At 36.5% G+C, this 26,445-nt stretch overlaps 2 protein-coding genes across 2 annotated transcripts in view; one reads left to right on the top strand and one right to left on the bottom strand.

Moving 5' to 3' along the window:
* The window catches only part of LOC107698013 (phosphatidylinositol 4-kinase alpha-like), a 46,131-nt gene that overhangs the window by 14,282 nt on the left and 5,404 nt on the right, over window positions 1-26,445 (top strand). The window contains exons 16-35 of the mRNA XM_016498920.1: window positions 936-1,277; window positions 1,826-1,876; window positions 9,341-9,449; window positions 9,595-9,731; window positions 11,648-11,781; window positions 11,887-11,969; window positions 12,666-12,736; window positions 12,827-12,951; window positions 14,268-14,349; window positions 14,452-14,535; window positions 14,618-14,707; window positions 16,009-16,128; window positions 17,910-18,002; window positions 19,075-19,231; window positions 19,308-19,435; window positions 19,501-19,659; window positions 20,927-21,078; window positions 23,018-23,125; window positions 23,206-23,333; window positions 26,230-26,388. Coding sequence (XP_016354406.1) covers window positions 936-1,277; window positions 1,826-1,876; window positions 9,341-9,449; window positions 9,595-9,731; window positions 11,648-11,781; window positions 11,887-11,969; window positions 12,666-12,736; window positions 12,827-12,951; window positions 14,268-14,349; window positions 14,452-14,535; window positions 14,618-14,707; window positions 16,009-16,128; window positions 17,910-18,002; window positions 19,075-19,231; window positions 19,308-19,435; window positions 19,501-19,659; window positions 20,927-21,078; window positions 23,018-23,125; window positions 23,206-23,333; window positions 26,230-26,388 — 2,512 coding nt within the window. The remainder of the gene's footprint in view (window positions 1-935; window positions 1,278-1,825; window positions 1,877-9,340; window positions 9,450-9,594; window positions 9,732-11,647; window positions 11,782-11,886; window positions 11,970-12,665; window positions 12,737-12,826; window positions 12,952-14,267; window positions 14,350-14,451; window positions 14,536-14,617; window positions 14,708-16,008; window positions 16,129-17,909; window positions 18,003-19,074; window positions 19,232-19,307; window positions 19,436-19,500; window positions 19,660-20,926; window positions 21,079-23,017; window positions 23,126-23,205; window positions 23,334-26,229; window positions 26,389-26,445) is intronic.
* On the bottom strand, window positions 2,660-8,788 carry LOC107698014 (heparin cofactor 2-like). The gene is made up of 5 exons (XM_016498922.1): window positions 8,708-8,788; window positions 7,127-8,049; window positions 3,850-4,123; window positions 3,308-3,452; window positions 2,660-3,139 (listed from the first exon to the last, which is right to left on the bottom strand). The coding sequence occupies exons 2-5, from the start codon at window positions 8,046-8,048 to the stop codon at window positions 2,948-2,950; spliced, it is 1,533 nt and encodes a 510-aa protein (XP_016354408.1). The 5' UTR covers window position 8,049; window positions 8,708-8,788; the 3' UTR covers window positions 2,660-2,947.

Genomic DNA, 26,445 nt, shown 5'->3' with positions numbered 1-26,445 from the left:
TAAAAAAAAAAAATATATATATATATATATATATATATATTTTATACAATTGATTGAATTATTATTGTATTAAGGCTCATTTAAATCTTATTTCTTTCATTTACCATGAATATGGCAGTAAATTACTACTAAATTAACTACGGTAAATTACTGGATCATTAACTTTGCAGTGAGTGTATATTTTATTCACCATGGTTGTTTTTTTTCACCTGCATTTGGTGGGTTAATTTTAATCACTGATCTTGATCTGAAAAATGGAGCCGGTATAATTTGTTTTTTAACAGACAGTGTGTGATTTGTGTTTTTTTTTATGTGTGTGTGTGTGCATACTTAAACTGAATGCATAAAACTGCATCAGGTAGTGTCTGAGAAATGCTTAATAGCATCTGAAGAAGTTTCAGGCATTTTAACATTTGAAACGAGAAACTTTATGCTATTGTAGCTTTTTATTGTTTTCTTTAAGTCCAGTCATAATATTTGTCAAGGTTTTTTTGCACCAAAACTGTCATAATTTAGTTTTTCATTACCATTTTCCAGCCTTGCTCTGAGCTTTCGAATAAGAATAATTAAACAGGCTATTTAATTAATTGCAAAAAAATAAACAGTGTATTTTTAGATTTCTGTATGTGTGCATTTATGAAGCCGATTCCCATTTCATTCTTTTTGTGCTTTGAAAAAAGCCAGGAAATTTCAGTTTTGACAATATGGGACCTTTAATACAACATTTATGCTATTTAATAAAATAATAAAAAAATATTATTATTATAAATCATAAAATTACAATATTATAAAATTATGTTCTAAATTAATAATAGTGAGTGTATGTACTTATTAATGAACTTTTCTTGAATTTATGTAAATTACCTTTGTGTATCAGCATAATTTTACTACTAATAATTTTGGCTTTCACTAATATAGCTCAGAATCGATTCCAGAGAGAATCGCGATGCATTCGCAAAATCGAATCGATTTATCGTCGCAGCCCTAGTGAACGTTCTGAAAGTTACAATATCTCCATGATATTTTACATCTGTGCTGTTAATTTATTAAATCTGCTTCCAGTGTGTCTCTGGTGGTGGTTTAATATAAAGCGTGTGTGTTTGTGCAGGCACTGCTCTCTAGCTGTGATAAACGCCCTGGCTAATATCGCGGCTAACCTGCAGGGGGAGCAGTTGGTGGACGAGCTTCTGGTCAATCTGCTGGAGCTGTTCGTTCAGCTCGGCCTGGAGGGCAAGAGAGCCAGTGAACGCGCCAGTGATAAAGGACCGGCCCTCAAAGTCAGTCTGTGTTTGACCTGCAGTCTGGCTCTACACTTACAGTTATTAAAAAATGTGACCCTGGACCAAAAAACTAGTCTTGAGTGTCAATTTTTCGAAATTGAGATTTATACATCACATGAATAAATAAGCTTTCCATTGATGTATGGTTTGTTAGGATCGGACAATATTTGGTCGAGATACAACTATTTGAAAATCTGGAATCTGAGGGTGCAAAAAAATCTTAAGTATAGAGAAAATCGACTTTAAAGTTGTCCAAATGAAGTTCTTGGCAATGCATATTACTAATCAAAAATGAAGTTTTGAGATATTTACAGTAGGAAATTTACAAAATATCTTCATGGAACATGATCTTTACTTAATATCCTAATGATTTTTGGTGTAAAAGAAAAATCAGTAATTTTGACCCATGCAATGTATTTTTGGCTATTGCTACAAATATACCCCAGCGACTTAAGACTGCTTTTGTGCTCCAGGTCACAAATAGAATTCTGGAATGTTTCAGTGTGTCTTGAATGTTGTTTTAATTTAGTTATTTTATTTTCTAGGCGTCCAGCAGTGCTGGTAATCTAGGCGTCCTCATCCCTGTAATCGCTGTGGTAAGACACACAGACACACACTCACAGTATTTAAACAGCAGAATCTCATTTCATTCTTTTATATGCATTTTATTTAAGGGGAGGTGCTGCAAGCATAAATTATGCTTTTGGAATTAAAATTTAATTATTCTGTATTAACAAAATATTCAATACACTTTATTTAATGTCATTTAATAGAATAATATTACAATTACAATATTATAAATAATATGAAATTATAATATTATAAATTATATTTATTATAATATTTAAAGGCTATAAAGAAAATTGCTTTTAAATATAAATATTACATATATTTTTAGTTTTCTATTAAATTGTATAAGTATTTTGGTAAGTAACTTTGACAAATGTGATTACTGAGTTCTTTATCACATTGAAACAAAAATAAAAAGCAATATTTTCTTCTTGGCCTGTTTTACATCGGATATAGTATGCAAATGTTAATGGAAAGGAAAAATGTTTTCCTGTTCAGTCCCTTTAAATGATTTATGAGCTCTCTTATGACTTGCATGCTTTTGAATATCAAAGTAAATTTTTCGTACATACATAAACTAATCAAAGATTTTGTCTACAAAAAGTAAGATCAATCTTGCTTCTTTTTTGTAATGAGATACTGTTTTTTTGTATAAATGCAAATGCAAGAGCTCTTTCTGCTCTTGTTGGATGCTTCATTATTCATGTGTCTGTCTAGAAATTGTAATTAGATCTTGAGTGCCTGTGGTTAGACTTTTAACTTCTCTGACAAATATTTACTTGGCTTGCAAAATGTTCTGCCATGTTGTTGGTGTACTCGAGCGTTGTTTTTATTCACCCTTTAAACAGATTAATTCAGTAATCCAGTCCTCTGAGTTATTTTATTTAACAACACATTCTGCTTCAAAAATACACAGATGTTTATCAGTTGATTAAATCAGTATTTAAATTTCACTAGCATTTCTTTACAAAACTCACTTTACTTGATAAAACAAAATAACCATCATTCTCATCCGCTTATTTGGCTAACGCTTTAGTTTCATTGTTATACAGTGATGCATCGGCCATTGCATGGCTGTATTGTGTATGTGCATCTGTTTAACTCTGTGAAGGGTCTACCACACGTCCCATGAACACAACGCAGCCCGTGCGATGCTCGTAGATGAGGAAGAGGAAGGGGCGGTCCACGATGAATCGTGTCTGTGTTGATAAAGGCATGAATCCGATACTTGTCATTGCTGCGGCCTCTGTACCTTCTTCATTCACTGTAATGGTGCCCTGATGCTTAAACTGAGAGAGAAGAGAAGGAGGTTTGCAGGAAAGAAGGTTATGATGGTGCAATGAAAGGTCAAAGAGTATGTTTTTGTAGGAGATTAGGCGTAGGCGACCTAAAGTGCTCTCGACACAACAGAAGGTGTTGAACAAGTTATGAGTTGAATTTGTCAGTTCTTCTCTTACCCAGTTGATGATGACTTTCTCGGAAGTCATTGGGGAAAAGTCACCCTTTTCAGTAAACGGGTCCGTCAAGCCCATTTCCTTCAGGTGCTCAATCAAGTCATAGTTCTGCTCCAGCTTAAACCGAGGGAAAACCACCTCACGAGTCCTACCAGAGAAAGATTTTAAGACCATGCAAAGCCAAAAAGACAACTGGAGAATGATTTAGCTGAGTAGGAAGTATTTCTGGATCAACATTCTTATCAAGCTCTAACACTAACCTCTAACTGTAAACCAAAGACCAAATATATTCCAAACCATAAAGTACCACTAAAAGTGGAAATTCAGGGAAATTATAGGGTAATACTGGTTAACCCTGAACTTAACTCTAGTATCTAAGAGGTTGATAGCAGTGTTGTTCCATAAGCAACAAGGATATCGATCCAGGAACTTGTCTAACTTCATGTTAAATCATCTTAAGCACTTCAAGTCATTGAGTCAGGGACATTAAAGTGCCTTGCTGACTTGTTTGTAACTTAGTCTCACACCTACGGCTAGTGCTTTACCTGTTGGTCATGTTGTTAAGCCACTTATTGATCAGAGTTGGGGAGATCTCCTGCTCCAGGGATCTCATTCCAGAGAGTTTCTGAGGAACAGCGATGATCATGCTGATGTTTCCGGTGTAGGGCAGCTGCAGTATGTCGCAGTTGAGCTCGTGATCGGCCGCTGCCAGGTAGCTTCCTTTGTTCTGCATCATGGGTACACGCACTTGCTTTTTCTCATTGACACGGAATTGCCGGTAGTGTGTCAGTTCCTTCGGGAACTTCTGCTCCCACGTACCTGCGTTTGTTGTACCAGTGAAAACATAAGGTTGTGTTATTTCAAAGTTGTATGTGATATTATTCCTTATGAATTCTAATCTGTTTAAAGAAGGGGTGTGCAGTCCTGTTTCTGGAGGGCCACCTTCCAGCGGAGTTTAGCTCTAGCCCTAATTAAACACACCTGAAACAGCAAATGAATTCAGGATCACTAGAAACTTTCAGGCATATGTGTTGGAGCTACACTCTGCAAGAAAGTGATTCTCCAGGAGCAGGATTGGACACCCCTGATTGAGACAACAGTTCCGGTTTACCAAATATCTACAGCTGTGGTAGTCAGTGCTGCTCCAGGAGGGCCATCTTCCTGCTTAGTTTAGTTCTTGCCCTCATTAAGCCCGAGACACACTGCACGATTTTCGGCTGTCCCAGATGAAAGATTGGCACTGTGAAACAATCGTGGCGATTTCTGTGATCGTGGCTCCTAAATGTTCGTCCTATGTCGTACAGTGAGAGAGGCTCAAAGACGAGCGTTGTCACGGACTTGTGATCAAAGATAGCCTATGATCATTTTCTGACACTGTCAGAAATTCAGCATGATCATCAAAGTGCTACGACCCACGTTTACTGACCAGCCAATAAAAATGTGACATGAAATCAACGCGACACGGCGCCAAAACTTAAAACTGCTTACCTCAAGCTCTTATCCCTTCCTCTTTCGCCGCTTCCACTTTTTTCAGTACATATAAAAACTACAACTGCCAAAGTGTGATTCATCATGCTCTTTTTGTTTACCACTAGCGCATGCTGATGACATTTTATTCTTCTATAGTAACGTTTGTCGTAGCGCACGAGTCAATAGATGTCGTCATCATACAGTCTGCATGCATGTCCGTACCCAAGTTTATCAGATCCATGTCGCACAGTGTGATTTGCAATGATCTTATAGGATTGCTAAAATCATGCAGCGTGTAGATGGCTTAAAAAACACCTGAACCAACTAATCAAGGTCTTCGGGATAGCAAGAAACTTCCAGGCACATGTGTTAGAACTAAACTCTACAGGACACTGACTTTTCAGGAGCAAGATTGAACACCCCTGGTTGAGACAGAAGTTCCTATTCACTAAAAATCTACAGCTGGAGTAGTCAGCCCTGTTCCCGGAGGACTATCTTCCTGCAGAGTTTGGATCTCGCCCTCATTAATGAAACCTGAACTAGCTAATCAAGATCTTGAGGATCACAAGAAACTTCCAGGCACATGTATTAGAGCTAAACTCTGCAGCAAATGGACACTTCAGGAGCAGGATTGGACACCCCTAGTTGAGACAGAAGTTCCTATTCACCAAATATCTGCAGCTGGGGTAGTCAGTCCTGCTTCCGGAGGGCATCTTCCTGCAGAGTTTAGTTCTCACCCTCATTAAACACACCTGGGGCGGGTTGCGTAAACGGCTTAGACTAGTCTTAAAAAGTTAGTCATCTAAGTCTGGTCATAACTTTTTAAAGTCAGTTACAAAAAAGTAGATTGGTCTAATGTGAATCCAAAAAATAAGACTGATTACCCCTTGGCTAACTGCTAGTTGGTCAAACTAGTTTGTAAGACACAGTCTTAACATAATGTCTATGTTTATGCAACTGGCCCCTGAACTAGATAATCAAGGTCTTCAGCATCAAAAGAAACGTCCAGGCAGGTGTGGTAGTGCTAAACTCTGCAGGACATTGGCCCTTCAGGAGTGGGAGTGGACACCCCTGCTTGAGACAGAAGATCCTATTCACCAGCTAATCAATGTGCTCAAGAGTAGTAGAAGATTACGGCCAAGTGTTTTGGGCAGGGTTGTGACTGAAGTCTGAAGTAAGGTAGCCCTCCAAGAGCAGGGTTGGCGTCACTGATCTACAGGTTTCCCTGTTGAAAAGACCAGCTTAGTAGTGATGGGAAGTTCGGCTCTTTTCAAAGATTCGGCTCTTTTGGCTCGGCTCCCTTAGAAGAGCTGACTCTTACGGCTCCCAAATGGCTCTTCATTTAGTATCACTCTGAGCCTTATATTTTAGCCCAATTTAGCAATTGTTAATGGTTTCTGTGTTGGTAAGCAATTTTTTATTCAGTGTTTTCATAAAAGCCTTATTTTTATGCTTTTATTTCGTTACAAAACAAAAAATTACACATATACTATTATTTAACATTTGAATAAAACTTGAATAATAACACTTTAGTCTTTAGTGCAGGTTGGCATTCAGACATATCAGATGCTTCAGCTTGGATGTGCTGATGCGATTTCTCATCTCTGTGATTATTTGTCCTGAGAGAAAAGACTCTCTCTGAGGGGACCGATGTTGCAACAATGCAGTGTCTTCCTACCATTACCTTAACCAATGCGCTTGCGTTTAAATCCGGCTCCCCCGTCTCTCTCTGTCGCTCTGTGTACCTGGCCTGTACCACTACACTCGCTATCTTCAGAGCTTGTGTCACCATTCCTTCTTTCACATAATGGTATGATCCTAGTCTGTCCTCCCATGTGATTAGCCGCATGTGTTTTTTTTTTGTAACGAAAAAATGCATAAAAATAAGGCTTTTGAGAACACTAAATAAAAAATTGCTTATCAACACACAAACCATTCACAATTGCTAAATTGGCCTGAAATAGAAGGCTACGGTTGAAGATTCGGCTTTCCCTGACGGGAGTCGGCTCTTCTCGTTCGCTACAAAGAAACGGCTCTTAGAGCCGGCTTGATCGCGAACGACACATCACTACAGCTTAGGCTGTAATTGTGCTGGTTTATGTTGGTTTGGTGCAGGTCAAATTGGCGAACCAGCACAGCCATGAAGTTCGGTTGACCTAGTCAAGATGCTGGTCTATTTAGTCAGGCTAAGATCAAACTGAATGCTCAATATTGAACTCAATGGTAGTACACAAAGCATTTCACATAGTACATTATTCTTTGCTCTAGGATTGAGGGCAGATTATTCAAATGAAGGATTAAACCATTAGTCCTAAAGAGTTTCAGTCTTTGAATAGGCTAGAATCGATTCACCTTTGAAGTAAAGGTAGTTCAGGAGCATCACTGCCATATTGGGGTCTACGCTCTTCAGCGGTTCCTTTATCAGACCTTTGGTGATCTTCTGAATGCGCTGGTTGGCCTTCACAAGGAAGGCGGGGTCGGCAAAGTCCACAGACTGCGGCTCGGCGAAGTAGTATGTCTTTGCATTGCTACGGAAAGCCTCCTGTATGCGGATGTTTATTTTCACGTACAGGTCATTAACGGAGCGTAAGTTGTAGCCGAAGTTCCGTCGGAAGAGCCTGTGCGTGAGTTTGCGGAACAGCTTGTGCACGGTCGAGTTATCGTAATGAGTGCTGGCATTGACAAATTCAGCAAATCCGAGAGTTTGGTAGAGTTGTTCGTGAGCGGTTGGGCCGACTCCCAGAGCCATCATGCCCATCGCAATGGAGATCCCGACAGGAGCGAGCAGAATGTTGTCCGTCTGGTTAAGTCGATTGCGCAGTTTCCGATAAAGCCGGCACCCGAAGCGGGTGTTGACCACGTTGATGCGCTGCAGACGAGTTCGCCCATGGAAGAGCCGCAACAGGCGTGCTCGGCGTATTTTGGGGTCACTGGGCTCCCCAAAGAGGTCCAGGTCAGGAGCAGGAGTGGAAATCTCGTCTATATGGTCACCTTCACTATAGTCATCCTCACCCTCCGCCAAGATCTTATCGAAGTCGATGTAGTCCTCATCTTCCAGCCCTTCCAGAGGGAGGTCATTTGTGACTGTATTCTCCCGATGGAAGTCCAGAGGAATGGACTCCATGTCTGTGTTCTCTCCATTTGGAGAAAGTCCACGGGCATCCACCAACTTTTCCTTCTCACTTCCGTCAAAGTGTGAGCTGAGGTCTTTGACTCCAGCCAGAGCGGGGCTGCTCAGGAGAGAGGCTACAACTATAACTGGAACGAACCACATCCTATGGAAACACGCACACATGGGAATACTGAACGATTGACAAATGTACATATATATTACACAGACATTTCTCTGAAATATAGCACACAATGCTCATATGCCATGTAAACATTTACATTTATTAATTTAGCAGATGCTTTTATCCACAGTAGTGTTAATTTAATAATACCACATTAATATACTGTTATGGTGTTTTTTACAATTTAATTTATTTTATTATTTTTAATATTGTTAGTATTCATTTTAATTTCAGTTTGTTTTATACATGTTTTTTTTATAGTTAGTTTTTTATTTTCTGTTGTTTTTATTTCAGTTTTCATGCTTCAACTACTATTTTTAGTTAGCTGGCAAGGAAACCTATTTAATATTCATTTCATTTTTTAAATTTATTTTATTTATTTTTTTCTCAATATTACTAATTTTTGTTAACAATAACAACACTGATCCAAAGTGACTTGTAAATGAAGTAAATCCTAAGCTGTGACCACTATAGACAGTTATGGGGACACCCAGTATCCAGAACAATCAATAAATTTTTTCAGTGCTTTTCAATGATTGTTACATTTTTGCCTTTGGTTACTTCCTTAGCTTGATCTCAGAAATATCACACCAGTGTCAACAGTCTTATGAAATCTTTTATGCTAGTTTGTGCTGCTTACCTGCTCTGTCCCTCTGGAATCTCTGTGTTTTTGTGTGTGTGGACGGTCTGTTTGTGGATTCGTTCTCCAGCTGGACTTTGAAGTGGCTCTTCACTGATCAAACAGCAGCGAGTTCAAACAGTCTTCACATACCTTCATCTGACTCAATTAACCCTTGATATGCACTCAATACATTAACACTAGGTGCAAATTAATACAAATACACTGTAAATGGCCTCTTAGGACTTATATTACCGTAGTTACACTGCATAGCTTTTATCCTAATATACCTGACAACTGTATAAAATCTATTGAGGAAACTGGCACACCATTTCATTGTATGCAGGGAGTTGCAGTTGCTCTGGAAAAAGTTCTTGATATGATCTGTGATCTGACTGAAGAGGGTGTTTCCTTGGAGGCTAAATTGGATGTTTAACTTTAGCAAATTTAGTAAATGTAAGCTTATAGATTTTAGTTCTAAAAGTGCATGGAAAAGCACTCAGTGGATTGAAGAAATGTCATGTAATCTTGCTTTGGAAAAACTGACATATATTTATACTCTGAGGGAAAAGTAGATGCATTTAGTGATATGGACTCATAATGTTCCTAAATTTAAAGTTAAATTAATTGTGTCTTGTGTTCGATTGTATGCAGTTGACCCGCCGGTTGCCTCCCATTAAAGAGGCCAAACCTCGCCTTCAGAAGCTCTTTAGAGATTTCTGGCTCTATTCTGTGGTCATGGGATTTGCTGTGGAAGGTTCTGGTAAGGAATAAAAAAAATCAGCATCACTGACAGCATTTAAGCATGAATTCACCACATGCACAGTCTCGTGTACGGTTTGCTGTAGTAAGATCTCATAACCTGAGGAGAGAGTATTTCTACAGGATTGTGTCTGTGTGTGTTTTAGGTCTGTGGCCTGAGGAATGGTACGAGGGAGTGTGTGAAATCGCCACAAAATCTCCACTGCTCACGTTCCCCAGTGGAGAACCGCTGCGTTCAGAGCTCCAGTACAACTCGGCTCTGAAGAACGACACGGTTACTCCGGTATCCCAACGATCTCTCACTGTCTCAGTGCTGTTTTACAGCCTCCAGGTGTTAAAAGTAGAGCCCGACCGATATGGGTTTTTTGGGGCCGATACCGATATTAGGGAGTAAAAAAAAGGCTGATATCGATATAATATACCTCTGTAAATAATATAATATATATATATATAATATAAATTCACGTCTTGCACACTTTAATGCCCTTTAAATGTAACATGTACGTTCCCTTGGAACTGGAATCATGGCGGAATAGCATGTGAAGTCCACTTCGCAGGGCACTTAGGGTCGAATAAGCCAATGCTTGAATGCTGCTGCCTGAACAAGAGAGCTCCTTACTGAAGTGAAAGTGTTGGCTGGTGTCATGATCTCGCGAACGCGCCGGGGGATCTCCACCAAATTCGGGGGATCCCTTCAGCTGAAGGAGCCCTCTCGAACGCCACCCTCTGCGTGTTGATAGCCCCCCGGGATCGCTAGATCGGTCGGCGCTGGGCCATGAATTTAACCACCCGTAACTCCCGAACCCCGGGGGCTATCGATGCGGGGGTGGTCTCATTCGAAAGAGGGCCTCTAGACGTACACTCGATTCGCCTTTGAGAGGGTTCCTCGAGCTGAAGGGATCCCCCGAATTTGGTGCGGATTCGCTGCGCCTTTACGAAGATATGGCCATTCAAAGTTTCAATGTTTTTCCATAGACTTAAGCTTTAAAGCGTTTCATCCAGGTCGCCAGTAGCAAACAATGGAGCACGCTCTGCTGGACAAACGAAGTAATTACACAATTTCAAGCATTTTATCTGCATATATATGTTCTGTAAAAAAAATGTTCATATCGTTGGCATATTAGCCGATACCGGTATATCGGCGACAGGCTCATATCGGCCGATAATATCGGCTAAACGATATATCGGTCGGGCTCTAGTTAAAAGGATCGTTCGCCCAAAAATTAAAATTCTTACATCATTTACTCACCCTGAATTTATTCCAAACCTGTATGAGTGTCTTTCTTTGCTGAGCACAAAAGAAGATATTTTGTAGAATGTGGGTAACCAAAATGTTGGCGGTAGCCATTGACTTCCATAGTATGTGTTTTTCCATACTATATTAGTCAATGGCTACCGTCAACTGTTTGGCTACCAGCATTCTTCAGAATATCTTCTTATGTGCAGAAAAAAAGAAACTCAGGAACAACTTGAGGGTGAGAAAATGATGACAGAATTTAAATTTTTTTTTGTGTGAACGATCCCTTTAAAGGTGGGGTAAGTGATTTCTGGTAGCCAATGTTGATTCATGACGTATTGATACAAATTTCAAATGATTTTCAACGGTCGCTTTGTCGCGTCCAGTGTACGAGACAGACTTTTGCTCAAAAAAAATTTGATTTAACTCCCAACAGTTTTATAAGAAAAATTGATCAAAAATGCAAAGCAACCAAATTTATTTCTGAGAAATTAACTGGGTGCCATTGACTGAACATGCCACGTGTTTCGATCATGTGACAACAATGTTGCGAACCACTTTATCCTTGCATACGGTTTTACATGCAATTTTACAAAAATAGCATGCAGTATACAGTATATAATAGTTTCTGTACATGGCTTGTATTTTGTTTGTTAAAAAATCTCCTGGTTACACTTTATTTCGATAGTCGAATGTCTAAAGTGGACTAATTATAAGAAACCTTGCATGTCAGCTAACTCTCATTAGAGTATTTGTAGACTGTTATGCAATGGTTAGGGTTAGTAGAATAAGTAGTTGCAAAGTTATTTATAGTTACTACAAGGTCTGTTGAGGAACCATCAAAATAAAGTGTGAGCAGACAGTCTACTAATACTCTATTGACTGCTAGCTGACATGTAGTAGCAATGTTGCTTATAGTTAGTGGAATATCAAAATGAAGTGTTACCGATCTCCTTTTGAAGGCGGAGTTAAGTGAACTGCGCAGCACCATCATTAATTTGTTGGATCCGTCACCTGAAGCCGCCGCCCTCATCAATAAACTCGACTTTGCCATGTGCACTTACCTGCTGTCTGTGTACCGGCTGGAGTATATGAGGTTAGAGACGCTTTCCTTCCTCCAGCTCGTCTCATTGTGGTGATTTCATGCATCATTTCCCTATCTGTGCGTCTCTCTCTGTGTATTAATCTTTCTCTTCCTCAGGATGCTGCACTCGAATGATGCCGACCGCTTCCAGGTGATGTTCAGATACTTTGAGGACAAAGCCATCCAGAAAGACAAATCAGGTCAGAAACATGACAGAATTTAATGTTGTTGATTTTAGTAGATTCAAAAATGTTTACGGCAAGAAGCAAAAATCTAGTTGCAATTAATCAAAGTAGCCTATGTTTTTCATTAAGCGTACATGAAGAATCATATGTATTTATTTATATCTACACTACCAGTCAAAAGTTTTTGAACCGTAAAAAAATGATCTTTGGATCTTTCTATTCATCAAAGAATCCTGAAAAAAATTTACTCGACTGTTTTAAATATTAATAATAATAATAAATGTTTTTTGAGCAGCATATCGGCATATTAGAATGATTTCTGAAGATCATGTGACGCAAGATTTACTTGCATTATTATTATTATTATAAACAACACAGAGACAGCACTGTTCTTATTCTCATTCTTCAATACAGAGATGTCCAAGAATTTGAAAGAAGATGCAAACAAGTCACTGAATCAAGTTTTGAGTCATTTAATTGAAATGGACAGATTGAACCAGTTTGAGGAAATGAATGGAAACATGTGGAGACTCTGACAGTGTTCAGCGAATCTTAGTTTTGAAGCTCACATACAAGAAAGAAAGGATCGTGAGTCTAGTCTAATCACATGATCTTCAGGAAACTTCATGGCCAAGTAAAGAACACTCTTCTGATGCTTAACTTTGTCAAAGCGATATCGTTGCAAATAAGTGTCTCTCTCTTGGTATGCAGGCATGATGCAGTGTGTGATTTGTGTGGGTGATAAAGTCTTCGAGGTTTTCCTGCAGATGATGGCTGAGAAAGTGAGTCGAGCGTTTGAAGGATCTCTCAGCACTGAACTGAATGCATTATTGATCGCTCATTATTGACAGTCGCATTGATTGCTGTTTCAGCCCAAGACTAAAGAGCACGAGGAGGAGCTGGAGCGCCACGCTCAGTTCCTATTGGTCAACTTTAACCACACCCACAAGAGGATCCGCAGGGTGGCAGATAAATACCTCTCAGGACTCGCAGAAACGTAACGTTATCCACACATTCTCTAGTTCTCGAACTCCCGACCTAGACAGCATAGGAAGCATCACTCGTGATGTAAACTGAACAATTTCACCCAATATTTGTGAGGTCCGTGTAGTTGTTGTGCTTTTCTGAATGCTTCTCACACAAAGTTTGTTGCTTATGAAAATGCAAAATGCACCAAACATCTTCCCAAACTAGTAATGAGAATTGTATATAAATATGTTTTAAGATTTAAGGTCTCCCTGCAGTTTGCCGCCAAAATAAAAGCTCTGTGGTTGAATGTATAAAAGTAAAGAAATTAAAACGGACATAAATATTAGTATTGTCATTTTACTGTTGTTCTGTAAAATAACCTTATTATTAATAAATACTCGTTAAATACAAATATTTTTTTATAACAATAGTAGTATTACTGTAATAAAATATATCGTTATTAACTGATTTTTGTAATTGAACAAAAACAACAGTAGTAGTATTTTTTTTTTTTATTATTTTTGTTACAGTAATATTATTGCTATAGTAAAATATTGCTTTATTGAAATTCATAATATTAATAACAATAATAATAGTTGTTTATTTTACATTTAAATACTCATTTTTGTAGTATTTTATTACCAGATTTTGCTCATTTTTTGTATTTTATTTACAATAGTAGTATTGCTATAGTAATTTATTTATCGATTTAATTTTTGTAATTTAACATCAATAATATTAATAATAACAACTATAATAGAAAATAACAATTGCTTTTGTTGTTGTAGCAATAATAATAGTAATAATTAATACTACTACTACTACTACTAATAATAATAGATAGTAGTAGTAGTAGTAATAATAATGATAATAATAATAATACTCAATAATACTAATTAAATACTCATTTTAGTGGTATTTTATTACCAGATTTTAATTGCTATATTTAATTATTTTTTATTGTAATCTAACAACAACAACAACAACAATTATTATTATTATTATTAAATGCTCATTTTTTTGTATTTTATTTACAATAGTAGTATTGCTATAGTAATTTCTTTATCGATTTAATTTTTGTAATTGAACATTAATAATATTAATAATAACAACTATAATAATAGAAAATAATAATAGTAGTTGTTGTTGTAGCAATAATAATAGTAATAATAATAATAGGTAGTAGTAGTAGTAATAATAATAATAGGTAGTAGTAGTAATAATAATAATAATAATAATAGGTAGTAGTAGTAGTAATAATAATAATAATTATTATTATAATAATATAGTCATATACAATAATATTAAAAGCTCAAATCTCTCAAATCCGTGTTTGTCCTCTAGGTTTCCTCATCTTCTGTGGAGTGGAAGAGTTTTGAAGACCATGTTGGACATCCTGCAGACTCTGTCTCTGTCCCTGAGCGCCGTCAGTACAGCAAACATCCAGAAATCAGCACATGCATGACCAGTATTACTAGCATTTACACTCTCACACGTCAGTCTCTTAACTCAACCTGCTGTTATACAGGACATCCACAAGGACCAGCCGTACTACGACATTCCCGACACTCCGTACAGAATAACGGTCCCAGACACGCATGAGGCGCGAGAGGTGAGATAGACGCAGCTTCTGAGCCGAGGATATGTGCTCAGTCCGAGTCCACTGCTTTGAAACGGTTTTTGTGTTTGTGCAGAGCATCGTGAAGGACTTTGCCGCCCGCTGTGGAGAGATCTTGAAGGAGGCCATGAAATGGGCCGCTTCGGTTACCAAATCTCATCTCCAGGTGAGTAGAAGTCGCATACTGTGCACTAAGAGTATGTACTTTGAGTCTGAGATGTGGTATTTATGATCATATGTGTTGCACGATCATGCATTCATGCAGACAGCCTGGATTAGAGTCTGATTCCTATCATTCACCAGGCCATCCTTATCTCTTATCTCTTATCTCTTATCTTATCTCATCATTTACAGACCCACAAGCTCTGCTGAAAAAAAAGCAACGAAAAATTATTTTAAAATACATATTTTAATTATTATAAAAAAAAATTGTTTTATGCATTTAACATGCATTTTGCAGGCGCTTTTTATCCAAAATGTGACATGCATTGCATTTAAGGTATATACATGTATACATATTTGTTTAATCTGATTGTTTTATTATAAACTATTATAAACTTCACTGGTAAAGCATTTTCACAAACTTCTGTCATTTTCTGCTTGCATGTTGTTAAATGAATCAGAATTCATTATTACTTTTGTTTATACATTTATAAACTGCTGTTGCAGCCTCAGCTGCACATTTCTTGTTTTTATTTATTTATTTATTTTTTTACTACTGAAAAAAATTAATCTGTTCATTTAAAGCAGATGGATAATATTAGCCTCAAAAAGCGTGCACAGATGCTTACTTTCACCAGACATATTTTACCATATGGGCTTCGTGAATTGGATGCAGTGTTAGTTTGAGTAGTGTGGAGTTGTAAATTAGTCAGCTATAGTAATACTATGGTGTTCTTTGAGTGCCATGTAAATACCAAGATTTATGAATATGTTAATCATAATATATTAATCATGTTCAAAAGTCTGGGGTCTGTATGATTTTTAATGTTTTAAAAAAAAGTATCCTCTGCTCACCAAGACTGCATTTATTTGATCAAAAATACATTAAAAATTGTGAAATATTATTACAATTTTAAAATAGCTGTTTTCTGTGTGAATGTATGTTAAACTGTAATGTATTTCTGTGATGCGCAGCTGAATTTTCAGCATCATTACTCCAGTCTTCAGTGTCACATGATCTTCAGAAATCATTCTAATATGCTGATTTGCTGCTCAAGAAACATTTCAGATTATTATCAATGTTGAAAACAGTTGTGCTGCACAATATTTTTGTGGAAACTGTGATACATTTTATTTTTCAGGATTCTTTGATGAATAGAAAATTCAAAAGAACAGCATTTATTTGAAATAGAAATCTTTTGTAACATTATAAATGTCTTTACTGTCACTTTTGATCAATTTAATACGTCCTTGCTGAATTAAAGTATTAATTTCTTTCAAAAAATCTGTTTGTGTCCGTCTCAGGAGTATCTGAACAAGCATCAGAACTGGCTGTCGGGTTTGTCTCAGCACACGGGTTTGGCGATGGCTACCGAGAGCATTCTCAGCTTCGCGGGATACAACCGTCAAAGCACAACGCTGGGGGTGAGAAACGCACCTGACCTGAGTCCCTGTTACAGACACGCGTCCTGATGCTAACCACTGCTGTACTCTTACGGTAGATGGTTACTGAGATGGTAACTGAGGTGTTTGGCCAGATTAAGGTAAGACGGTAGCGAGTCTTTAGCGGATCGGAATAAAATCATCAATCGTTTTAGAAAAAGCCCACATGCTCAATCAAATCCACTAAATTCAAAACATCTTGATTTGCTTTAAGATTCACAGAACATCTGAATGTGTACATCATGTGAACACACAAATTGCTTATTTTAATGCATTTATGCATTTATTTATACATGCAGTTATTCATGCATTATTTTTGACAATTAACCATACAATTATAAATGTAAAAAACCTGATTCTTATGTAATATAAATAATATATTTTAATATTAATATGCATTTATTTGTACATGCATTTATGCAATTATGTATACATTATGACATTATTTTTGATAATTAACCGTATAATTATAAATGTAAAAAAAATGATTCTTATGCAATATAAATAATATATTTTAATATTTATATGCATTTATTTGTACATGCATTTATGCAATTATGTATACATTATGACATTATTTTTGACAATTAAGCATACTTTTACACAAATCTCAATGTCAAAACATTATATTAATTTACATCCATTTATTTATTCATTGCATTTATATATGCACTGACATTATTTTTGAAAATTGAGCACAATTCTAAATGTAAAAAGTCTTATTTTAAAATAATGTTTTTTGAATATTAATTTGCATTTATACAATTATGCAGTTACTATAAATTTAAATATTCATTTTTATTTATTCGTCAAGCCAATTTTACGTAGCTCTTTTCATAATGCACATTGTTTCAAAGCAACTTTGAAGATAATTTTTGCAGTAATAATGTCTTAAATCCTGACAGCTCTTTTAGCAGATAATGCATACAGCAATTTATGATGAGAATTTTCTGTATGCATTGAAGCAGATGCCCTGTTATATTTACTATACCTGCTACAGTTCAGTATAACAGAGTATACTGTATGAGGTATTGTATCCCACAATGCACTGCACTTTAAGGTCCACATTAAGGTCATTAACAGAATGAATTGCTGTAAAGCTGCTTGGAAACAATGAGTATTGTGAAGAATGTTTTTCACAATATACAGCTTAAAACTAACCAGGTATTTCAGACGTGATCCCAGCTAACGCACTCACTGCATTTCAGCTGTGTGATAATGATTATCCCTGCAATCATGCTTTATGAATATTCATTAGCACTGTTGTGTTCATATCAATTTGGCTCTTGTTTGTCTTTTTATTTTTGGGACCTTTTAAATGTTGTTTTTGTGCATGCTTTGTGTTCTGATGTTATTTTGCAGCATGTCATGTGTAAATGTGTGATGGGCAATATTTTGTCATTCACTTTATTTGTGCTGTTACATCATTCCATCTCTGCTAACTCATCTGTGTGTGTGCTATGATTGGCTGGCGGTGGGTTTGGTGGGTGTGGCCTGTCGTGTGCTCCTCCCCCTCGCCCCAGGCAGCTTTTCCTCAGGTTGGTGCTGTTACTGTTGTCCTCACTTCTTTCATTGGCTCCATCTGTAACTCATTTGTCATTTATAAATCAGTATATGTTATTATCATCGCAGTAGAGCGGTCAGCTCCTCCTGACGCTCATAAGAGTATATCTTTATAGATGAATGGATATATTCTAGTCAGAAATGTCATTAGTAATGTTTGTAGTGGGATGTTTTAACTGGTCAGTTTCCATTATTCCCAGGTTACCCAGCTGACGGAGCGGCCCACCTGTGTGAAGAAGGACTACTCCAACTTCATGGCATCGCTCAACCTGCGGAATCGCTACACTGGAGAGGTAAACACGTTCAGTAGGGTGTTTATGAGTGAATCTCACCAGTACTGACGAGAACATATTTCATATGACTCATATTTCACCAAACATTAAAAGAAAGAAATAAGAAATTATATGTTCTTATAATTTTGCATAAAGAAAATGAAGTCTTTTTTTATGATAAAAAAACTTATTTTGTTTAGGTTTTTATTTATTGATTTATGCAGTTTATTTATGTTTATTTGCAGTTCATTTATGTGTTCGTTCATTTATGTGCTTTATGCACTTATTTATGCTCTAATGCACTAATGCACTTATTTATACATGTATTCAGATATTTATGCAGTTATTTGTGCGTTTGCGCAGTTTATCCATACATTTAAAAATTTATTCATGCACTTATTTTTGCGTATTTTTTTTATTTATTCAATTATGCCTTTATTAATGCATTCATGCATTTTTAGATTTGTTTATGCATTTATTTATGGACTTATTTATGTGCATATTTATTTATGCATGTATTTATACGTTTATTCAGTTATTTGTGCATTTATGAATTTTCATGCATTTATTTATGCACTTATGCATTTATGCTTTTTTTTAGATGTATGCATTCATTTAGACATTTGTGCAGTTATTTATGCATATTTGTAGATGTATGCATTTATCTATTCATTTAGATATTTATGCACTATTTATGCATTTTGTTTACATTTATGCACTTATTGATGCATTTAAGACATTTATTTATGCATTGTAAAATAATTTTATGAGTTATGCACACTTTTATTCAAAATTCTCCTTACTGAAATGTAAAAAAAAAAAAGGTTCTCATTCTCATTATGCTCAATCATCATTCTGTCATTTAAATAATATTTTAAATAATATATTGTTAATTTATTTCATATTTAGCATCAAAGGATTTGTACTTTATGGTAGTATTAGCTGTACTGCTTAATAATATATGTTGAATATATCATCGTTTTAAAGGTATTAAAAAGGCTTACTTTAAGGCTTAATTGGGGTGATATATGTTTTTGTGAGATTTATGTTTGTGTCTGTAATGTATTGATTGAGTGTATCTGTGTATGTTGAGGTTGCTGGGATGCTTCAGTTTGCCAAAGCGACACACAGTGAGTCAAACCTCAGCAAGCTGATGGTTTCTCAGATGAGTGATGCTCTGGATGCCAAAGACTCAGATGCCTTCACACAGAACATGTTCAAGATGACCGCGCTGCTTATCAGCACTAAAGGTAGCACACAGATGATCATATGGACTGTTTGGGATGCAGATCATGTTTGAGTGACACACAAACATCTCTGTCTCAGATTGGGATCTTCAGCTGCTGCATCATCTCTGCTGGTCTCCTCTGAAGATGTTCACTGAGCAGGGAATGGAGACGGCCATCGCCTGCTGGGAGTGGCTGCTCGCTGCCCGCGATGGGATTGAAGTCCAGGTAAGTCTGGATTATAACAGTGTGGCGTGCTCTTAGATCACAGTGCTCATTGCATGTGTGTGCAGTTCATGCGTGAGATGGCGGCCGCCTGGCAGATGACCGTCGAGCTGAAGATGGGCTTGTTCTCAGAGACGGAGTCGGAGGCCGATCCTTTAGCTGCTTCAGAAGAGAGTCAACCGCTGCCCCGTCCACCCAACGTCACGCCACATTCGCTCTGGATTGAGGTCTGTAATCGTACACTGCCATAAAACTCTTACTGTTTATGCTTTATATAGTATGTATACGGTGTACACCAAGTCAAGTCAATGTTATTTATATACAGTTGTGGTCATAGGTTTACATATACCTTGCTGAATCTGCAAAGTTGTCATCATTTTTTTTTTAAATAAGAGGGATCATAAAAATTGCATCACACTACATTAAAGCAGTAGTTCAACCCAAAATGAAAATTTGCTGAAAATGTGCTCATCCTCAGGCCATCCAAGATTAGGATGAGTTTGTTTCTTTATCAGATTTAGAGAAATGTAGCATTGCATCACTTCTCTACAGTGAATGGGTGCCGTCAGAATGAGAGTCCAAACAGCTGATAAAAACATCACAATAATCCACAAGTAATCCACACCACTCCAGTCCATCAGTTAACATATGGAGAAGACAGAAGCTGTAACAAATCCAGCATTAAGACATTTTGAACTAAAATACGAGTCCATAATGCATATTAACGCTTCCTCCAGTGAAAAAGTCCATCTCCTGTTGTCTCTCACATCAAAATTCACTCACATATTTGTTTAGAGATGTTTTGGCTTGTAAACAGTGCTTGATCTGTGCAGATTTCTCTCCTGATTCAGACCAGACCACTTTTTCACTGGAGGAAGCGTTATTATGGATAGTGGAATTGTGTTTTAGCCATTAGCAATGGTTTAAAGTTGAAAAAAAGTGATGTAATGCTAAATTTCTCCAGATCTGTTCACAAACTCATCTACATTTTGGATGGCCTGAAGGTGAGCACATTTTCAGCAAAATTTCATTTTTGGCTGAACTATTCCTTTAAGAGCCAGGGGGGTGTAAACTTTTGAACAGTATGATTGGTGTAAATTGTTTCTGTTTTGTCTTCTGGGAAACATGTAAGTATCTTATGTAGCTTCTGAAGGGCCATACTAAATGGAAAAGCAAAAAGATCTTTAAACAAAATAAGAAGAGTTTACACCAGTCATCCTGTTTGAAAGTTTTCACCCCCTGGCTCGTTATGCATCATGTTTGTTTCTTCTTCATCAGTGAATGTTTTCACCCGTTGTAATAGTTTGTATGAGTCCCTCGACTGTTCTCAGTTTGAAAATATGGATCTCAGAATCATACAGTCACTGTTAGGAAGATGCAGAATATGCTGGAAACCAAAGAACATGCAGGGGCTGGAGGATTTTTCTGAAACTCTGTCTCAGAATGATCACATTCCTCGTATTGTCCTATCATACTGTGTGTGTGTGTGTTTAGTTTCTAGTGCAGAGATTTGAAATCGCCAAGTACTGCAGTGCAGATCAGGTGGAGATCTTCACCGGCGTCCTGCAGAGGGCGCTGTCTCTCAGCGTCGGCGGGCCCAAGAGCTGCCTGAACCGCCACGTAGCTGCTATAGGACCCCGATTCAGGTGATGCTTTAAACACATGCAGCACCATTTACACCATTTAACCATTATTTGTGAATTGTGTTTTTGTATACTGTACATGCAGTATTTAGCAGGTTCAGAAATCTCCCATTAAAAGAGTGCAATTTTTGCCCCCTGGATTTATTTATTTTGTAAGCGTGTTATTGACTTATTACATGTATCTGTGTTGTATTTTTATGTAAATTTAACCAATTACCTCAATCATTCAGAATACTATAGACTGTTACCAATAAAATCTGATCAACATCAACAAGTCATCTTTACACTGCAAAGGTGGAACAGATGCTGCATCTGACATGGCATGTTTAGATGGTTTAATGCTGCTCAAAGGTGGCAAACATGCATTTATACAACAGTTGCATAATATGAATATCCCACATAAACTATATATTGATGTTACAAATGTTAATTAACCATTTTAGCTGTGTTGGTTGGTAAAAAAAAATATTTTTATTGGAATTTTAATATTTTATCCTCATTTTCTTTCCTAAACCTGTTTTACGCTTGCTACAAAAATAGGTACACTTAGGCTCTTAAGGACAAAAATATCCCCATTGAAACTCATTCAAATGCAATAATCCCAGCACCATTTAAGCATGAAATCATGCATTCTTTGTTAACAGGCTTTTATTCTGTTGGCAAGGCTCCAAAACCTTTTCGTTTTTTTATTTTCATTTTTACTATTTTCTCATGTTTGGCCTATGGAGCAAATACTCGCATTTCCCAGTTTTCTGCTTCTACTAAAGAAAAGGCCAATTGAAGTGATGTAATTATAAATGTGTGGGTGTATTGGTGTTTTTTGTTTAAATCTGACACTGCATAAAAAATAATACATCAGAATTAATGCTGTTGCTGATCATTGACCTATCCAAGACTGCAAAAAAAAAAAAATGCTAAGCATTTATTATATGTGTGGCATTAAGTAATCAAACTGGCATTTAAAGTGTTTAAAAACCTGAAAATTAATTAATGTAAAGTTATGATCAGGACTGATGTTGCTAAAAAGATCTATTTCAGGAAAAGCAGAAAAAAGAACATGATCTTCAGAAATCATACTAATATGCTGATTTATTATCAATGTTAGAAACAGTTTTTGCTGCTTAATATTTTTTTAGAGCCTGTGATACTTTTTTTCAGGATTATTTGATGAATAAAAAGTTAAAAAGAACAGCATTTATTTAAAATATAAATATTTTGTAACAATATAAGTCTTTACTGTCACTTTGTATCAATTTTACACATCCTTGCTGAATAAAAGTATTAATTTCTTTAAAAAAAAAGAAATAACTTTTTTTTTACTAACCTCAAACTTTTGAACAGTAGTGCATATTGTTACAAAAGATTTATATTTTAAATAAATGCTGTTCTTTTTTTTTTTACTTTTTATATATCAAAGAATCCTGAAAAAGTATCACAGGTTCCAAAAAAATAAATAAAAATACAAGCAGCACAACTGTTTTCAACATTGATAATAATCAGAAATGTTTCTCGAGCAGCAAATCAGCATATTAGAGTGATTTCTGAAGATCATGTGACACTGAAGACTGGAGTAATGATGTAGTTTGCTTTTTATGCATTCAAAAATCAAGACTTTACATTGGTTGTCTTCGCATGAAAAACAAAGCAGAAACAGAAACGCGTGTGTAATTGGTTGATGCAACATGAGCCAGATCTAAATGTAATGCTGCAATCGACACTTTGTTCATTTTCACATCTCACTTGAATGATTTTGAGGTGCATTTTTGTTAATTTTGGTGGCATTTTTAATGCAAGCTCTTGTTTATTTACGACCCTGTCATATAGTGAAATAATATAAAACTGTCAGTACAAACAACATGTCATTAAAAAAGGTTAGTATTTCATATTTAGTACATATCGTGTGTTGTGTGTGTGTGTGTGTGTGTGTGTGTGTGTGTTTTAGGCTGCTGACTCTCAGTCTCACTCTTCTTCACGCTGATGTGGTCACTAACTCCACCATCCGTAACGTCCTGAGAGAGAAGATCTACTCTACTGCCTTTGATTACTTCAGGTGTGAACATCAACACAAAACAGGAGGCAGATTTGGTTTCTTATGCAGAATGAATGTAACTTGTGTTTGTGTGTGTTCAGTGTGGCTCCACGGTTCCCCACGCAGCCGGAGAAACGCCTGCGCGAAGACATCAGCATCATGATCAAGTTCTACGCCTGTCTGCTGTCGGATAAGAAATATCTCACGGCCACTCAGCTCGTGCCACCAGGTGAACAAACCCCATCACGGTGCACATCAGTGATCTTCAGCTCAGACCTCAGCCTGTTTGTTTAGTTTGTGACATGAAGCAGCTTCAGCAGACTCCTGCCTTATTCTTATACAGTTTAGTTCTCTCTGGGCTCAAATTAATTGATAAGCTACTTAGAATATTTATACACTCTAAAAAATACAGTTTAGTTCTCTCTGGGCTCAAATTAATTGATAAGCTACTTAGAATATTTATACACTCTAAAAAATTAGTTTGTAAACAACATACACTCTAAAAAATGCTGGGTTGTTTCAACCCAACTTTGGGTCAAATATGGACTAACCGCGAGCTGTTGGGTTCAAATTAAATTTTTAACCCAAATGTTGGGTTAGTCCATATTTGACCCAAAGTTGGGTTGAAACAACCCAGCATTTTTTAGAGTGTATGTTGTTTACAAACTCATTTGTCACGTGACAGGAGTAGTTATGGTAAAAAGCTATTAAAATGATGAAAATTAAAATGTATATGGAGGCAATCTAAAATATTGCTGTTGAAAGAAAAGTTCCTGTTATATATTTTTTTTACTATCCATAAACTCATCCATTTTTTTTTTAAGTTGTCATTACAATTATGTCAAAGCTGCTTGTATTGTATTTTATTTAGTTTATTTTTTATTGTTTTTATGAACTTTTTTTAATTGATATATTGAATTAATGTGACTTGATATAATAATATATTTAAATAAATAATACATTTATTTTAATAAATAATGCATACATACACAATAATTTACTCATTAATTAATCAGATTAATCATTAATTAAATAATTAATAAATTACTTATTATTACAATTATTTTAAATTCATAAAATACATTAATTGTATTAAATTCATAGTATAAATATTTTAAATTATGTAAATAATACAAATTATCGAAGTATGTTTTACAAGATAATAATGTTTATAATTCAAAACATCATGTTTGATTCAGTGTGTTACTTGCAGTTTCTTTGAAACAATTTTCACCCTGAAATTGCTAGTAAATTTCATGAATAATTGCAAAGTAAACATTTTTCATTGTGTGTTACCTCAACAATACTGACGGTTCCTCCCAGTTCTGCCTCCTACATGAACAGCGTTTGAACCAATGTTCCCTCTAATTGTTTTTCTTGCCGGGCAAAACTTTTCTCTGTTGGGCGGACATTTCGGCCACCTGAGCAAAAACATTCTTTATACCAGACCTGTACAGCGCGTGCACAAAAAAGTGTGCAACTTTTAAGTTTAATGTGCTATTTGTATTTAATTTGACCCGTGACTAAATGATGTACATTTTAGGTTACCTGAGAAAACTTTTTTTTTTTTTTTACAGTATAATACACTGCCATTCAAAAGTTTGGGATCAGTAATGTTTATTAAAGAAGTTTCTTATGCTCATCAAGGCTGTATTTATTTGATAAAAATACTGAATATTATTTCACAAAATAATATTGTGAAATATTATTGCAGTTTAAGTTTTCTATTTTAATATACTTTAAACAGTAATTGATTTCTGTGATGCGCAGCTGTATTTTCAGCATCATTACTCCAGTCTTCAGTGTCACATGATCTTCAGAAATCATTCTAATATGCTGATTTATTATCAATGTTGGAAATGTTTTGCTGCTTGTTTTGCCAGCTTGGTCAAGCTAGTTATTTAATGGACTTTAAAATTGCTTTCATAATAATGAGATGTTTATAGATTTGTTAAGTCATGTTATTTATGTATTATAATCTATATAATTAAAATGAAAGTAAATGTTTTGTCTAGGTAACGTTATTAATTTTAAATGAAATATTAATGAACAGTACAGTAGATATAGAAATGCAACTGTGCCAAGTCTGGCGTGCTGTGCAACGGGCCGAGTCCGGCTTGGATGCCGCAGTGTCGGCAAGTTACGGCTGTCGCATCTGGTCCGGTTGATTCGGCCCAGAATCTGAAAGTGAGTACGCAGGCATCCAGGCCGGGTGCTGCCAATGGACAAGTCTTTAGCAGGTGAAATTTTAACTGAAAATGGCCTGAGTGTACGGAGAGGGATTGTGTATGAGGTAGATGTAAACAGCCTATCAGCAAACGTCAAGTTGGTAAGTTTTCACTAGACTTTAGTGGAGTCAGCAGTTCGCTTGACAGTAAATAAGGATCTAATCCTTTTTTTTTTTTTAAATACCATTGTTTTCCGTTGTTCGTAAAGTGTTATTTTGGTTTCCAATTACCAAGGAGAGGCTACGCAAGGTCCTAAAGATGGCGGCCGCAACAAAAAAAAAAAGTCACGTGACTGAAACCCATGAATAGAATAGAATAGAAAACAAACTGAAGCATTTAAACTGATCTGTAAGTAAAAAAAAAAAATGTGAACGTGAATTCTTCTATAGCTATCTAACTATCCCTATGAAGTACAGTTTGCACAATATACCTGTGTGTGACTGTAAATGTCTCTGAATTTTGTTACCGTTCTGTGCCCATCATCCGCTATTTCTAGCACTTAATCAAGCCACTCTTTAATGCATGATGAGGTTTTATTTCACATGTCATTGCGTTTGCGTTGGCTCTCGATTTGAGCTATTTTGTCCACAACCAATAAAGTATTCAGTTTCTACAGAGACTCATTTGGCGCACATCATTCTCTTTCTATGAAACCTGTAAACCGCATTCATCGGTTCTAACTCTATAGCGATATCAACTCTATAGCGGTTTACCAGAGCATTACAATTAATTCGCTTTCGCAAATGGCTTTCCCAACTCATTTATGCGTTCGCGAGGCACATTATTTCTTTTGCGCGGCCACGGTGGAAGAAGTGCGCAGCTTAAAGAAAACATTGGTTTGAACAGCTTGTAATGTATGTATGCGATGATGATGATGCTGATGTTGTGTGCTGTCAGATCCTCAGGACGTGTCGGTGAACAGTCTGTCTGTGATGGCGGTGACGGACTCCAGGAGCAGTCTGGACGCAGCTGTGGGCTCCAGACAGCAGGCCACACAGGGCTGGATCAACACATACCCACTGTCCAGCGGCGTCTCCACGCTCTCCAAGAAATCAGGTCCACACACTCACACACTCTCACACTCTCTCTCACACTCTCTCTCACACTCTCTCT

This window comes from Sinocyclocheilus anshuiensis, unplaced genomic scaffold, assembly GCF_001515605.1.
Source record: "Sinocyclocheilus anshuiensis isolate Anshui unplaced genomic scaffold, SAMN03320099.WGS_v1.1 scaffold2565, whole genome shotgun sequence".
In the NCBI taxonomy this organism is placed as follows: Eukaryota; Metazoa; Chordata; class Actinopteri; order Cypriniformes; family Cyprinidae; genus Sinocyclocheilus; species Sinocyclocheilus anshuiensis.
This window is presented reverse-complemented; position numbering and strand designations above follow the sequence as displayed.

Bases quoted from the DNA above. Each gene is read 5' to 3' on its own strand.
- LOC107698014 (XM_016498922.1), bottom strand. From the start codon at position 8,048: ATGTGGTTCGTTCCAGTTATAGTTGTAGCCTCTCTCCTGAGCAGCCCC. The intron at 3,453-3,849 runs GTAAAGCACTAG...TTTCTCTGGTAG, and splicing joins CTTAACAACATGACCAACAG to GACTCGTGAGGTGGTTTTCC. The intron at 3,140-3,307 runs GTAAGAGAAGAA...CTTCTCTCTCAG, and splicing joins AGAAAGTCATCATCAACTGG to TTTAAGCATCAGGGCACCAT.